Source organism: Cervus elaphus, chromosome 1 (genome assembly GCF_910594005.1).
Source record: "Cervus elaphus chromosome 1, mCerEla1.1, whole genome shotgun sequence".
Classification (NCBI taxonomy): Eukaryota; Metazoa; Chordata; class Mammalia; order Artiodactyla; family Cervidae; genus Cervus; species Cervus elaphus.
Window position 1 is genome coordinate 50,703,631 of NC_057815.1, and position 15,824 is coordinate 50,719,454.

The 15,824-nt window shown below is 48.6% G+C and overlaps 1 protein-coding gene across 3 annotated transcripts in view; it reads right to left on the minus strand.

Annotated features, from left to right (window-relative positions):
- Positions 1-15,824, minus strand: part of INSC (INSC spindle orientation adaptor protein) — a 132,887-nt gene that overhangs the window by 11,803 nt on the left and 105,260 nt on the right. For all 3 annotated transcript variants that reach the window (XM_043902403.1, XM_043902416.1, XM_043902408.1), the window contains exons 8-9: positions 13,296-13,467; positions 7,826-8,004 (exon numbers count right to left, since the gene is read on the minus strand). In XM_043902403.1, the coding sequence (XP_043758338.1) occupies positions 7,826-8,004; positions 13,296-13,467 (351 nt within the window). The remainder of the gene's footprint in view (positions 1-7,825; positions 8,005-13,295; positions 13,468-15,824) is intronic.

The window sequence follows — 15,824 nt, forward strand, 5'->3', positions numbered from 1 at the left end:
GCCCATTCAGCAGCATGTGGCCCTGGGACAGCCCTCAGGGGCCCCAGAACACCGCTGGAGAGAACAGAATCACCTGAGTGAAGATGGAGCCTCTGTCACCTTTCAGCAGGGTCCCTTTGAACCCAGGCCCTGGAATGCAGACAGAATTGGTAGGTTCCTGGCTAGCCCATCTTGGATTGGGTTCTCTCCACCCCAGCTTCTTGCCCTGATACTAAGCCCCACCTATTTTCAACCTGAAATGAAAGGAGACTAAGGTTAAGATAGAGATCATGACAAGGAAACTAAAGGCAGCGTTGCGCCATAAACTTCAGGTGCTGTATGGAATCTGATGAGGACTCACGCTGTGCTACACTTTACAAGCCTGCGGACTGCAAAGCCTTGCTTGTCAGCCATGGCTGAAGGACTCTGCCTGTAGGAAAGGAATGCTGATGCCAGGTCAACACTGAACCTTGGTTACAACTTCTGGGCTGAGCAGCCAACAGCCCACCCCAGCCCTACTCCCGGCACAGTCAAGGTTGCACAGAGAACTCAGGTACAAAACTGGATTAAAGATGGGCCAGTAAGGGACTTCCTGCAGACCCCAAACTGTAGAGGGTGCCAAACACCACTGGGATATGTTGGAAACGGGGCACCTGTTAACCCAGATGCCACTCATGACACTGAACCTAACATTAAACTTAGCAAAATGAAAATTCATGGAAGTGGACAGCACTCTCAAGCAGTAACTAAAAGAAATCATCAAATAACACTTTTCCCTGGTGGAGGCCTATCTCTCTGCAAAGCCTGTCACACGGTATAACTGGAGGCCGTGTGCCACCTCTGAGGCAGCAGCTGACAGTCTCCTGACACAGTTCAGGCACCTTAAGTTCTGAAACAGGATAATGCATAGTAACATGATGTTGACCAACAAAGCGTATTATCTAGATTTTAATTGGTTCAATATTGGCATGTTACTCTGGATGATAAATTCAGATACCAAATCTCTTAAACAGGAAGGGAAAAGTTTGCCACACTGATAGAGTATCTTTCTTCTCCATTCCCCACTAAACACATTTTAGAATATGACGCCTTCTTAGTCTGTTATATCAGCCATCCCAGCTTGGACCCGGCCAGGGGCCTGGGTGGGTAAGCATGATGGGGAGGGTAGTCAGGGAGGGACATAACCTTCATCCTGAAGGTCACTCTGCACCACAAGGTATTTTATGAGGGGAGTGACAAACTCCTATTTGCATTTTCAAAAGATAATAGGACTAAAGAAGTGTTTGTCTTTGGAAGCTTTTTTTCCCCACCCTTTCAGGATTATGAGTGTTTGTGGGCTAAGTGAAAGAGGTAGAAGAAACATACAGGTAGAGGACGCAGCCAAAAGCAGAAGGCTCCCGAGAGGCCTAAAGCGCGCAGTCTTGTGAGGAAGGAGACACAAGGCCAAGCCTGTGCCAGACTGCAGTTCACCTGGCCTTCTCTGGGAGCTGAGGAGGGGCACGGTGCGCGGCCTCAGTTCCTACCTCACGGGGACAGCTATCCTCCAACCATGACCAGCCTTGCCACTGAGTAAAGGTGGTTGCTTGACATACAGAACCAACAGAGAAGGGAGGAAGGAAGGGAGGGAGGGAGAGAGGAAGCCAGGAAGGAAGGGGAGAAGGGAAAGAAAGGCAAAATAAAAAAGGAAACCTTTGTCTGCAGCATCAGGTTCATTACACAGCAATTATTAGCTGTGTTACAGCACAGGTAGGTCTTTGTGTCAGACTAATTTAGAGCACGTTAATGAAAATTACTTCCTCTTTACAGAACCTGTACCCCATGTGGTTTTCTGAGGTGCAGATGAAGTATTCAATTAAGCACAATTTGAATAAATGCCAATTAGGCCCTGCCTTGAGCCCCCTCCTTTGAAACATTCTTGTCTGTACATACTGTGATAGATGGGAGAAGGCAGATCAACAATGTTCCTCTTTACAGTTAAGTCCAGAGTTGGGATTTTAGGGACAACTGGTTTACCTTGTTAGCTATACGGTAGCAATGCTGTCAGGGACAGAATACAGGAGCCAGATGACAGTTTTCCCCCTGGCCCAAGCCATTCATTCCCATCTGATGATTTTTTAATTAAGTCTTATTCCTCCTAAGTGAGAGGGTACCGATCCCTCAATAGTTATTTGTGAATATAGCAGGTATCACCCTCAAAGAGGCAGTAGAGCATAGTGACTAAATGCATGGATCAACCTATTCCAAATCTTGGCTCTATCATCATCTTCCATCTGATCTTGACCATGTTGCTTAACCTTTCTCTGCCTTGGTGAGTAAGGTGTGTTCGTTTTCTATTGCTGCTAAAACAAGTGACCACAGACTTAGTGACTTAACCCAACATAATTTTACCTTGCAATTCTGGGGGTCAGAAGCCTTTAGGAGGCCTGATGGAGCTAAAGTCAAGGTGTTGACAGAGCTTCATTCCTTCTGCATGGAGGCTCTCGGGGAGAATCTGTGTCCTGTTCTTTTCCAGTTTCTAAAAGCTGCTCAGACTCCTTGGACCCTGCTGGCCCATCACTCTGACCTCTGCTTCCGCAGTCACATCTCATCCTCTGACTCTGACCCTTCTGCCTCCTTCTTATAAGAATCCCTGTGGTACATTGGGTCCACATAGAAAATCCAGGATATTATTCCTATACTGAGATCCTTAACTTATTCATATCTGAAAATATCCCTTTTACCATGTAAGGGAGCCTACCCAGGTTTTGGGGATTAGGATGTAGACATTCTTGGAGGGGGCATTTTTTGGCCTACTGCAGAAGAGAAAAATAAGAGAACTCATAAGCCTGTGATGATGAGTATTAAGTGACTTAATGTTTTGTCAAGCACTCAGAGCAGCTGTTGGGACCTCCCAGTGGCTCAGCAGGGGAAGAATCCGCCTGCCAATAAGGAGATGTAGGTTTCATCCACTGGCAGGCAGTTCTTTACCACTAGTGTCACGTGGGAAGCCCAGGTCACTGTGATAACTCTCTAAAGCTTTGGCAACCACGTCAACTGCAGCCTTGAGACCAGCCAGCAGAACCTTTACAGCCTCTAAGGGAGTCCCAGTGCTTCCCTGCCCTGCCCTCCTCCCTCCACACCACTTCCCTCCATCAGAGAACAGAGAGAATCAAGACAAGAGCAGTGGCTTGAAGGATGAAGGGGTCTGATAGAGGGAGAGTGTGGGCTCTTGAAACTTTCTCCTTCAAGGCCAGAAAGGCAAGGGGTTCAGGAGAAGACCCAGCCCTTTTCCCCACTCCTCTCTCTCCCTCTGATAGGTGTGGAGACCAGCAGGGCACCTGCCTGATTCCCAAGACAGACACTGCTTCCACCCTCTGGTCCCTGGTCCTTTCACTACCAAAGAGGTAAGACTGGAGGGCTGAGTTCTGGGCTCAGCAGAGAGTCACAAAGGCCATAGAACTGCCTTAGATGTAGGTCCCAAGCTGATGGTGAACTGAACGAAAACACTCTGCCTAGGGATTGCATCAAGCCTGGGCTGTCAGCCTCACAGTATTAGAAGCATGCAAACACCAGACCATGTTCTCTGGGTATAGTTTTCCCTTGACTTTATAGGGAAGGGTTTCTGGAGCCGATCAGGCCTGGGTGTTGTGATCCTGGCTTCCTCTAAGCCTCTCCGGATAGTAGATATGCACATATATTCAAATACAAGCAAACTGCTTTATAGTCCCCTACACCGCTCTCTCTCTTCTCTCTCTCTCATACACACACAGACACACACACACAGTACAATCTGCAGAAACCCACACACAGATTGAAACAATAACACACCACGCATTGACTCACACCATATTACACTGATCACCACATTAACCACATTTCCTGACTCCACTTCCATGGACTCATCCCAGTTTCTGGTTCTATCAGAGATCCCTGGCCCACTCACTACTGAGTATCACTTTGTTTCAAACTATTTTACAAGCATTATGCCACCTAATCATCATAATGACACAAGGAGGGAGGAAATACTAGTATCCCTATTTCACAGAGGGAATTGTGGCTCAGAGAAGTTAAGCAATTTGTCTAAGGTCATACAGCTAGGAAATGGAATCAGGATTTGAATTTAGGTCTGCCTGAACCCAAATCCTGTTACTGTTTCTACCATGTCATATATGTATATGATAGGGCTGTATAAACTACAGAGAGCTTCTGCAATGCAAGTCAAAATTGTAATCCTCAGTAACTGGCATTCCTGACAAATGGACTCCTGATAATGATATTCCAAAAAGTGACAGCCCACTCCAGTATTCTTGCCTGGAAAAATCCCATGGAGAGAGGAGCCTGGTGGGCTACAGTCCACAGGGTCACAACACAGCTGAGGGAGTCAGACACGACTGAACAACTGAGCATGCAGGCATGATAATGATACTCACAGCAAGGGCTCAGAAATGCTACAAAATCCAGACACTCTAAAATGCCAAACAGAGAGTGTATCTTCATGGAACGTAAATATACCAGCACCCTTTACCTCTGTGAAAGCAATTCATCTCTAAAGGTTGCTGTGAGTTAGACAAGATAACCACATCCCTTTCACCCTAGATTGTCACAGCTTGACAGGCAGGCAGAGGTGAGCCAGCCCTGTACCCACCCTATCGTCATGCCTGTAGCTGGATGCCCTGGGGAGCGTGACCCCTAGAAAATACTTCCAGGGATGAAACACATGGAGTTTATTAGACACGGAGTGCTTCTGAATGTTAAGTGCATCCAGCCCTCCTCCATTAGCAGGGGTTGGGTGGGGTGCAGATGGTGGTAGTGGAAGAGCCCAGGCCCCAGGTGGCCCTCAGCCCCATCCACACTCCAAGAGTGGGTAGAGGACAGGCAAACTCAGGCTATCTCGGCTTCTGTGGGACAAGTTAAGTAGACTCAGTTTGCTGGGATGATGGAGGGGATCTTGCTGAGGTGTTCAGAGAGAGATGGACAAATACAGTTGGAAGACCCAGAGGCTCTGCACGGCACTGGCGTCACTGGCAGACGCGTTACCGGAAGCCTCATGGGCATTTAATCTCCTAAGTGTTTCAGGAGGCGGTGAGCACTTCAGAGTCTAATTCATCTTCTTTGTCTTCATTACTGGGAGCCCTCAGATCACCTTAATCCTCCCTCTGCCACAGGAAGGAGCCATTTGTTTCTTTAATGGGTCCACTCTCACTAGCTAAGTGGTTGCTCTGAGTCAGGGCGGAAGGTGAGGCCGTCCTGAGGACAACAGAGAGGAGCCTGGCTCAGCTGTGGGGAGTTTAGAAGGGGTGGGGGTGAGGGGGTGGGGGAGACAGGGCGTGGGGGAAAAGTGGGATGGGGAGACAGGGGATGGGGGAACACAGTTAGAAAATGTCAGAGATCAGATTCAGAAAGAAATGCCATCATCATAGAACCTGACCACATTCTCCATTCTCACCCTACTTGGAGCACCTCCTTCCTAGGAATCAGTGAGGTTCCAGGAGGGAGCCTATCACTTCTCATGATGAAAAAGGGTCCGTGCACATAGAGCCACACGATGCCTATGCTAGAAGAGACCATCCCCCTTTACAGATAAGGATGTTCCCCTCTGAAGGTGCCCCATTCAGGGCTGAGTACCACACACTCAAAGGCCAATCATAACAATCACATGGACAGAGGCTTTCATTTATTTAATACTTCCTATGTGCCAGGAACGGTACTAAAAGTTTGTATTAGTTTATTCAATTCTTATTTTATCTCCAGGAAATATGCATTATTCAACCCCACTCACAGATAAGAAAAGTGAGGCTCCGAGTGAATTGCCCAGTTACATGATTATACAGCAGAGAAGCTTTGAAGCCATGTCATCTGAACCCCTCACTCCTGTTATTTCTGCCTTACTATTGGATCTTGTACGAGATGGCCAGAGTTGGCTACAGAAGAGGCACTTGAAAGGAAAGGGGGCTAAAATCATGTCAGGTAGGTGAGAGACCCAGCAACTGGAGGCATCCAGCTGGAGAAGAGAAGAGAGGGAACAAGGCAGATGACGCAGAGTTAGCCCTCCAGTACCCACCCCCACCCCAATAGCCGAGCACAGTGACTGCAAACGGCTGGCCCTGCCTCATCAGCCAAACAGCCAAAAGCCAGCCCAGTGGGTCACCACTCGATCTATTTGCACTGTCTTACCTGACCTCTGTGGGGTTTGTCCAACTACGAAGTGACAGATTAAACTGGAAAGGAAGTCTAGAACTACATCATGCAACGCCTGGAAGGACAAAGAGAGGATTTTGGATAATTTGCTGTCTATGCTCTTCCTTATAACATCAAGTTTGAAAAATAATGATACTCATCACTTGTTAAGGACTTAGTAAGGACAAAGCGTCGTATCAGGCCCTTTACATGTGTTTTATCTCACTCACCCTCACAATGACTGTGCAAGGTAGACCAACACCCAAGAGGCTGTGACTTGCCCAAAGTCACCCACTTACGGTCCCAGACAAGATCGGCATTCAGTCTCTCTGACCCCATATTCCACTATTTCCTCTTCACTTTCAGAGATGGCAGCAGGTAAGAGTCAAAGACCAAGGTCTATGTCAGGCCAGGATTCAGTGCTGGCTACTGTCAACGCTATGATATAGGGGATACTCTCTAAAGCCTCAATATTCTTATCCGTAAAATGGGGCAGATACTGCCAGCCTCACAGCATTAGTAGAACCCTCATATGCAAAGGCATATATACTAGAGTTCTCTCTGAATGGGAATTCCTGTGGCTGCCCTTCCACAGGTGATTCTCAAGACAAGAAAGAACTGACGAAGTAGCATCCTGCTTCTTCCCTTTCATGTCCTAGGCAAGCATTTACAGAACGCATCAAGGGTGTCCACTCTGGGCTAGGGGCCTGAGAAATCCTGGGAAGTACAGAACATGGGACCATGCCCTCAGGGGCATAAACTGACACAAAATAACTAGAAAGGAATAAATATCACTGGAACAGTCAACACTGCATTGTGAGGTGTGGCCTTCAAAGAAAGGAGGATCCCAGAGATCCAGGGCTGTCTGGGAAGGCTTTCCCAGAGTCACTGGGGTGGGAGCTGGCACGTGAAGTTATGGCAGCTTTGACCAGGCAGCAAGGCTGGAAGAAACAGGTAGGACTGGGGAGCTGGGACACAGACAGGGATGAGGTTAGAGGATCATTTGACATAGAGCTCAGGCACCTGGTGGGATTTACAGAGAACAAAAACACACCAGATCCACCACCCCCACCTCTGGTAGGGAAATGGGAAGCTGACTACAGCAGAGGTGCGACAAGACAGACTCCCATAACCTCAGAGCACAAAGGCCCTTGAAAACCCCCTTCCTCAATATTTTCAAACATATATTGTAGTAACACCATTTTTCCCCAAACAAAACTTCTCATGGAACTCAAATATACAAAAAAAAAAAAAAAGAGGGAGAGAAACTGATACAGAGGCTGAGGTCCAGAATCAAGGGTCTGCTCCAAGACCCTGTTTCATGGAGGCCAAGAAAGGAAGAAATTCACAGTAGGTACAAGATCAGATAGGCAGGTGCCCACAAAGCTGGACCCAGACCTTTGGAGGAGGTCCAGGGACCTTCCCATGGTGCCTCTCTGCTCCTAGGATGGACAGATGGAGACGGAGGAAGGCCCTCTAGAGGCTGGGATGGGAAAGAGGGTGAGCAGTGGACTGGTGGAGATGCTCCAAGGGCACGAGGCATGTGGAGGACACATCCCCTCACCTTCCCCGAGAACACGACTAACAGCACTGACTATGTGCTGCAGGCCATGCTGACTCCAGAACTTAAGCCCTGCCCTCCGCCTTCACGCTTACAGGTTCCGGGCATGGTTCCCCCTGCGCGGCTCACCTGGTCCCGGGTATATGGCGTGTCTACTCTCTGTTTGTCACTGCAGGCCTCCAGGAGGACGCGGATGGCATTCAGCTGCAGGAGCATCTCACAGGCCATCGTGTCAAAGAAGGTGATGTTGGCAAGGGCTGCCGAGGCCAGCAGGAAGACTTCCCCAGACGAGGCCTCTTGGCACAGTTCTAGATGGTAAAGAGGAAGAAAACAGCTTCACTGCCAAGCGCTTTCATATCAGTTACCTCATCTGGTTCCCACAATAGCTCTGGGAGAAATTTTGGAAAGCTGTTACAATTTCCATTTTATAGATGAAAAAAATGTAGTTACTGGAGAGGGAAATATATCTTTCTATATTAGTTGCAGTGCTGGCATTTGCAACCTGATGTGTGCATTCTAATTACTCCTTCACCCAACAAGTACCTACTGAGTGAACACTGTGTACTGGGCACGCTAGTGTCTTCAGATGGGCTGGTGAACACAGCAGATCAGATATTTGCCCCTGTTAAGCTTACATCCTAAAAGAATTGATGCTTTCAAACTGTGGTGCTGGAGAAGACTTAAGAGTCCCTTGGACAGCAAGGAGATCAAACCAGTCAATCCTAAAGGAAATCAACCCTGAATATTCATTGGAAGGATTGATGCTAAAGCTGAAGTTCCAATACTTTGGCCACCTGATGCAAAAAGCTGACTCACTGGAAAAGACCCTGATACTGGGAAAGACTGAGGGCAAGAGGAGAAGTGGGTGACAAAGAATAAGATGGTTGGATGGCATCACTGACTCAATGGACATGAGTTTGAGCAAACTCCAGGAGACAGTGAAGGACAGGGGAGTCTGGTGTGCTACAGTTCATGGGGTCGCAAAGAGTTGGATATGACTTAGTGACTAAACAACAACTGGACAAGAGAAAACAAACTTTTTAAAAGTTGATGTAAATAACTGCAAAGTCTAATAAATATGAGGGAGGAAATAAACAAGCGCTAAGACGAGAATTAGCACTTGTCTTAGAGGCCCATTGGGTGAGTAAGAAAGGTCTCCCTGAGAAAGTGACTTTCCTGCTGAGACCTCGGGGGAAAATGAACAAGCCATGAGACTATGTGGGGGGAAAGAGCATGTTCCAAGCCAAAGGAACAGCATGTGCAAAGGCCCTGGGGCAGGAAAGAGCTCCTAGTCCATGTGTATTTCTAGTAACATACACTAGACTGCTGCTAAATTAGCCTTGAGGGAGAAGCTGAAGTTAAAATATAAAGACACTGCTTTTCCAGCTATCATCAGCACAGTTTCAGGATTTCCTCTGGGTCCCAGCACAAGGATCACCTGGCTGCATAGAAGTCCTACACCATGTCCCTGAATGTCAGGCTCTTTCTCACTGATTCTCGGAGCCATAACCCAATCCTAATCATATCCCACCCCCCACACCATCTGTAATTGTAATAAAGGTTCTTTGGGGCTTCCCCAAGAGCTCAGTTGGTAAAGAATCCACCTGCAATGTGGGAGACCTGGGTTCAATCCCTGGGTTGGGAAGATCCCCTGGAGAAGGGAAAATGCAATGCAGGAGACCCCAGTTCGATTCGTGTGTCGTGAGGATCCACTGGAGAAGGGATAGGCTACCACTCCAGTATTCTTGGGTTTCCCTTGTGGCTCAGCTGGTAAAGAATCCACCTGCACTGTGGGAGACCTGGGTTCAATCCTTAGGTTGAGAAGATCCCCTGGAGAAGGGAAAAGCTACCCACTCCAGTAATCTGGCAGGTTCTTTGAGGAAGAGAGGGCCATCCCAACCTGCACCCCTCCACCACCTAACACATTCCCCCATGGGCTCCTGCCTTGGAGAAGGCATAAAGGGGTCCATGGTGCTGCCCATCCATCGAAATGGACCCGACTTCTGACCCTCAGTTACAATATGACCACTAATCAAGGGGCTTCCTGGGTCCACATCCCCTCCTACGGATAGTACCTCTATGAAAGTACGGGAAAAGAAGCCATACTGGGAAGAGTTGAGTGTGTTCTACCCTGCTCTCTAGTTCTTGCTTCCAAAAGAATCTACTTTTAGGTTCTGATATTAGAACTGGCACCTCTTGGCACCTTCTAGTGAAAGCAGTTTCTGGCCCCTGCCTATAAAGGGACAGAAAATAGCATTAGTTGAATCCCCTGCAGTGTGCTTTACACAATGCCATTAATTTCTGAGCACCATTTACAATGTAGAAGCTGAGACTCAGAGAAGCTAGGAGCAGTAGCCACCTCTGATCAAGTGTTTATTCTGTGCCAGGCCCTGCTGTGCACTCTATCTCACTAATTCATTCCCTCCTCACAACAACCCAACTTTTTATGACAATTTTATAGACGAAGGAACAGAGGACTCAAATGTTCAATGATTTCCCCAAAACTGTGGAATTGAGGGTTGATGGTAATCTGGGGGTTCTAGGATCAAATCCAAGTCTGCCTGACCCCAAACTCCCCACTCTTTCTATGTTCTAGGCTGCCTCTTGTCTCCAGGCTTCTTTGCTTCATTTCCAGTGGTGCTCCTGCAGATCTTGTTCCATTTTTATCGAGAGGGCAATGCCTACCCTCTGAGCAGCACTGCTCCCCACAGCCCAGGTGTGACCACTACAAGACCTACATCTTGATCTAACCTCCCTGGGCTGCACATTAGCCAAGGAATTAAGAACTCTATCTTTGGAGGGACTGATGCTGAAAAGTATTGGCCAAAGTCCAATACTTTGGCCACCTGATGTGAGGAGCTAACTCATTGGAAAAGACTCTGATGCTAAGAAAGATTGAAGGCAGGAAGAGAAGGGGACGACAGAGGATGAGATTGTCAGATGGCATCACTGACTCGATGGACATGAGTTTGAGCAAGCTCCAGGAGATGGTGAAGGACAGGGAAGCCTGGTGAACTGTGGTCCATGGAGTCACAAAGAGTTGGACATGACTGAGCAAGCGACTGAACAAGAGCAACAAATAAGAAGTCTATGACCACCCCTTTACAATGATGGCTTTATCTTCTGATTTGGGGGGAACCAGTAGGGTCAGCCCTTCCAGGCCCCCTGCCTATGTCCTGGGTTTGGGGTGCAATCACACAACCCACAGCCCACTTTGCTACAATTTCTTCTATTCCAAATACCCACCCTCATTCTTACACCATCACCATTGCTGCAGACATAGCAATTATTAACACAACCATCTAAGTGCCTTTTAATTTTGATGCACATTTATTTGAGCTACAGGCTGAGTCACCTGGGATGTGTTAGAAAGATTAAATTGAGAATCCCAGTGACTCATTTATAAATGTTTCCAGGGAATGGCAAGAAATTGGAGGACTATTTCCCACCAAAGAACAGAGCCCTGGCTACCTGCCCAGAAGATACATCCCATCTGCTGACTCTCAGAGCCGACTCCACAGTGTATCTTCATCAGGGCAAAATAAATAAGGAAACTCTTCTCTGGGGAGAAATCCAGACCAGGCGAAGAAGCTGGCGTAGACATATGGCAAAAGTGAAAGGTCACCTAGAATATATATGTTTTGATTTATTATTTGCTATCATTTATAGACTGGGAGATTTTCTAGAAAACTTAGAATTTTTGTCTTTTTTAAAAATTGCTCTTTCCTATATGGCAACAATCAACCAGAGTTTATCAGTGATTGCCTCTCTTTATTCACTGCACATGCTTTTAAACTCAGTAGAGGACTCACATCTCCTTAATTTCTTCTTCCATCTGGCCTCTTCACCTCATTTATGTTTTCTGCCAAACTCTGGTGCACGATTGAGCATGACACCCCTTGCAGAAGTGAATCCAGAGATCAAACCAGTCAATCCTAAAGGAAATCAACCCTGAATATTCATTGGAAGGAAGGACTGATGCTGAAGCTGAAGCTCTAATACTCTGACTACCTGATGCGAGCAGCCAATTCATTGGAAAAGACCCTGATGCTGGGAAAGATTGAGGGCAGGAGGAGAAGGACATGACAGAGGATAAGATGTTTGGATGATTCAGTGGACATGAATTTGAGCAAACTCCGGGAGATAGTGAAGGACAGGGAAGCCTGGTGTGCTGCAGTCCATGGGGTCAAAAAGAGTCGGACACAACTGAGCGAATGAACAACAACATCCACTGTACATGCTTTTAAATTCAATACACGACTCAAAATCTCCTTATTTTCTTCTTCCACCTGGCCTCTTCACCTCATTTATGTTTCCTGCCAGGCTCTGGTGCATGACTGAGTATCACACCCTTGGCAGAAGGGAATTCTAACACTGTTATGTGACCTTGGGAAAGTTCCTCACCTGCTTTGGGCCTAGGCTTCTTCTCTTTAGGGTGGGCATGATCTCTTGAGCTCCCTCCAGCCAAGGCTTTTCAACAGTCGGCTTCTGTATTTTCTCAAATTTGAATCAATGTGGATATTTAACAAGTTGATTTCTCCCACCCTGGCCTGGAGGTGTCATGACCAGAGAAACTAGAATCAGCCATTAAGTCAACTCTACCTAAGACCTCCTGAATGCAAAGTACTTACAGATCTGAACATTCTAAAGCTAGGAGAACCCTTGGGAGAAATGGGTCCTTACCCCTTGTTTCCTACAGTAGGAACACCATAAAGGGAGCTTTGCAATGCAATATGGCAAGTGAGGGGCGGAATCCCAGACAGCCTGCCCAGGGCTACCAGTCAAGAGCTCTTTATCAGGTGGATGAATCAAAGACAAAAATCCAAGCCCAAGTGCTGACACCAGGCCTACATTATCTGATGAAATCAATTTTCATTGTTTCAGTAAGATGTAGAGACAGTGACAGAGAGAGGGGTTGAAATAGAAATACAGAATGGCACCAGCACTTAGATGTTGTGGTTTGCAAAACAAATTTCCTGAGGACTGCTCTCCAGGTGAGTTCTAGTTCCTGTAGTTTCGCAGAAACAGTATAGTCTGGATATCAGGCTCTGATGCTCCTGCCAGGAGCACACACATCTGAACAGGGGACCCTAGAAGAGTCAAAGCTCTCAGGGCCCCAGGGAGCAGGGCCAGGCTGGGGCTGCAGGCAGCAGCTGGGGAATGGCTGCTCTCTGAGAAGCCACTTGTCCCAGGCATTGCTGCCACACTCCCCCGGTACCACAGCTGGGAGATTTCGGGAACAAAGCCCATCAGAGTGTCTCTGGCCAAGGATCTGAACCTCAACATTGGAGTCCCCATGCTTCCCTGGGGCGTGTCCTGGTCTCCACTCAGAAAGGCCAATTAATCCTAGCCTGAAAAAAAAGAAAAAAAAATCCTAGCCTAAACTTAAGTCAGTGCTTGTAGCTTCTCAGAGGGCTGCAAGCATTGTAATAGAAGACTTGACAACAGAGCTCTTTCAAGTCTGACTCTGATCCTTAACCGCTGGGATTTGGGCACATGTGATCTCTGCGGAGGAGTTGTGTGGGGTACGGTGAGGGGGCCCAGGGAGCCTTTTCTGAAGACAACCGTGACAAGGCCCCCTTCACCCCGGATGACTCACTAACAAGGGCTGTCACGATCTCCTCCATGCTCTCCAGGAAGCTGCTGAGGTGCTGGGTGAAGGGCAGGTGTGGGGAGGTGACCTGGGCCACCACGGCCGCAGCCTCGGCCCGCGTGGCTTCTGAGTGGCTGTCGTCGGTCAAAATGTCAGCCAAGCACAGCACGCCATCCACCTGCAAGCAGAGAGACGGCACATGTGCGTGATAATAATGAAACTGGGACTTGGGGGCTTATCCTTTGGCTTCAGAGAGATCAGTGGCTTCCCATGGGCTTCTTAGATAGTGAGCATCAGCAGGCGTCCAGGGGCTAGGCCAGGGCGTCCACCACAGCGAACTCTAGCGGAAAGAACAGTCCCTTAGGAATCTCACACCCCTAAGCGCCCCTCCCTGCTCCCTCCTGCTCAGTCACCCAGCTTCTCTGAGACTCTGTTTCCTCATCCACCAACACGGTGTGAGGAGTTAAAAAGATGAAGCAGGAGATGCTGGGTAGATGCTTGACAGATGTTGGCTCCCTCCTCCCCTCCTTGGGTCAGCAGCAGGCTGAGCTCAGCGTCCTTTTCCCCAATCTTGTCCTCCACCACCTTCCCCCAAGAGGCCTTCTTCTCTCTGCCCCACCAGAGAGAAGCAAACCTGGGCACAGTGGACCTGAATGCCTGGGAAAGATGTCAACCCCCCAAGTTCTGCTCCAGTCGGACCTGCTCTTGGCACTGTAACTTCATGAGAGAGTAATATATGCCCGCTTCCACTGAGCAAGTGTTATTACACCATTAATCCTCATAACCGCCTTCTGAGGTCAGTGCTATGATACACGGTGCATGTGTTATTATATCATTCATCCTTTTAATAACCTTCTGAGGTCAGTGTTATCATTATCTTCGATTTAAAGATGAAGAAACTGAGACACACAAAGGTTCATTGACTTACCCCCAATCACAGACTTTAAAACCAGTTGCTTTGGGATTTGAACCAAAACGGCTTAGCCTCAAAGCCCAGTTTTGACAAGGTGTCACGCTGTGCTGCCTTCTGAGAAGGGACACCTGAGCTTAGCCTCCAGCAAGGGCAAGCAGGTGAGACTTGTTCAGAGAAAAGGCGGCAGGAACTTGCCAAGGTCAGCTCAACAATACTCCTCAGATGACCCAGGATGCCCGCCTGTCTGGGGACCCTGCCATCAAGGGCCAGGGAGACCTTCCCTTGTTTGGGGTCAGGGCAGGGAGGGGCAAGGCAGGGACAGAGGCAGGGTGAGGTGAGGTGAGGTGAGGAGAAGCCCGTGCAGCTGCCTCGGGCCTGGGCTCCTGTCCCCACACCATTACTTCCTGCCACTCAGCTCCAGCCACTCTCCAGGGGCTGCATTTAGCCTGACTAATTACCCAGTCATGTTCTAGGCCTCCCTTAAATGCTCTTGGGAGCCCTAAGGGCCATTAGCAGTGAAAGCCTTTGGCAATCTCAGACTCAAAAGAGACAAATGTGGAAACAGGAGCCTGGGGAACGGTCCGCAATAAAACTCACCTGGATGTGCTCAATAAAAGAGAGCAAACAGCGGCCGGCAGCCCCCGCAGGACTGGGCTCTTGCCAGGTGTTTGACTAACAGGCCCTCTGGGAGAGACCTCACCTGGGCCCAGGGAAGGAACGGGGGCTACTCTGGGCCTAGAAACAGGAAGCCACCCTCTTACTGCAACCTAAGACACCTCTTAAGCTTATCTGGTTCATTGCCTCCCCCCTCCCAGCACCATCCAAGGCTAGAGAGCAACAGGGTCTCTAGTGGGGGGCTCTCTCAGCCAGTCCAACCCCCTAATCTCATCTTGGATGCCCATGGAGTTGCATCCCAGCCCCAGCTGGGAATGCTGGTCAGGCCCAAACTATATTCAGACCTAATCCCCAGCACGTTGAGGGAGACGGGCCAATCTGAACACACTACAGAGGTCAGGGAATGGACGGTCCCCAAGCCCACTCACCAGCCCAGACTTCCGCTTGGCAAACCCATTGAGCACAGCCTCCCTGTGCGCATGCCAAGTGCCAGGCTGTGTACTCGAGCAGAGGGGCAGGGGCAAGTGACTCATCCACAAATGACCATTGTACAACCTGACTTCTGGGAAGACCTCCCGGAAGCCGCTCTGATTTAAAGCCCACACCCCAGATCGGGGAGGGAGACCCTCTTCAGAGCTCACATCTTGGCAGATCTACTGTCATGACAGCATGTATAACTGGATCCCACAGATTCCTGACCCCTGGAAAGTGACCCTGAATTGTTGAGTGGGTCAATTTCCTAGCCTTCTGGCTCTGATGCCACTGACTGGCCATGTGGCCTCCTGCTAGCAAGCGGCCACCAACCAAAATTGATCTCCATATCCATCACCGTCTCAGCAACTTCAGTCTAGCCCAGCTCATCATTAGGAGTCCCTGAAGGGCCCCCACCACTGGGCTGTGGGCTTCCCAGTGTCTGAACCAATTCCTATAGTCTCAGAAAATGCACGGCCTCTGGAGTCACACCTAGCTGTTCTGAATCCTGCCTCCATATTTACTAGCTGGACGAT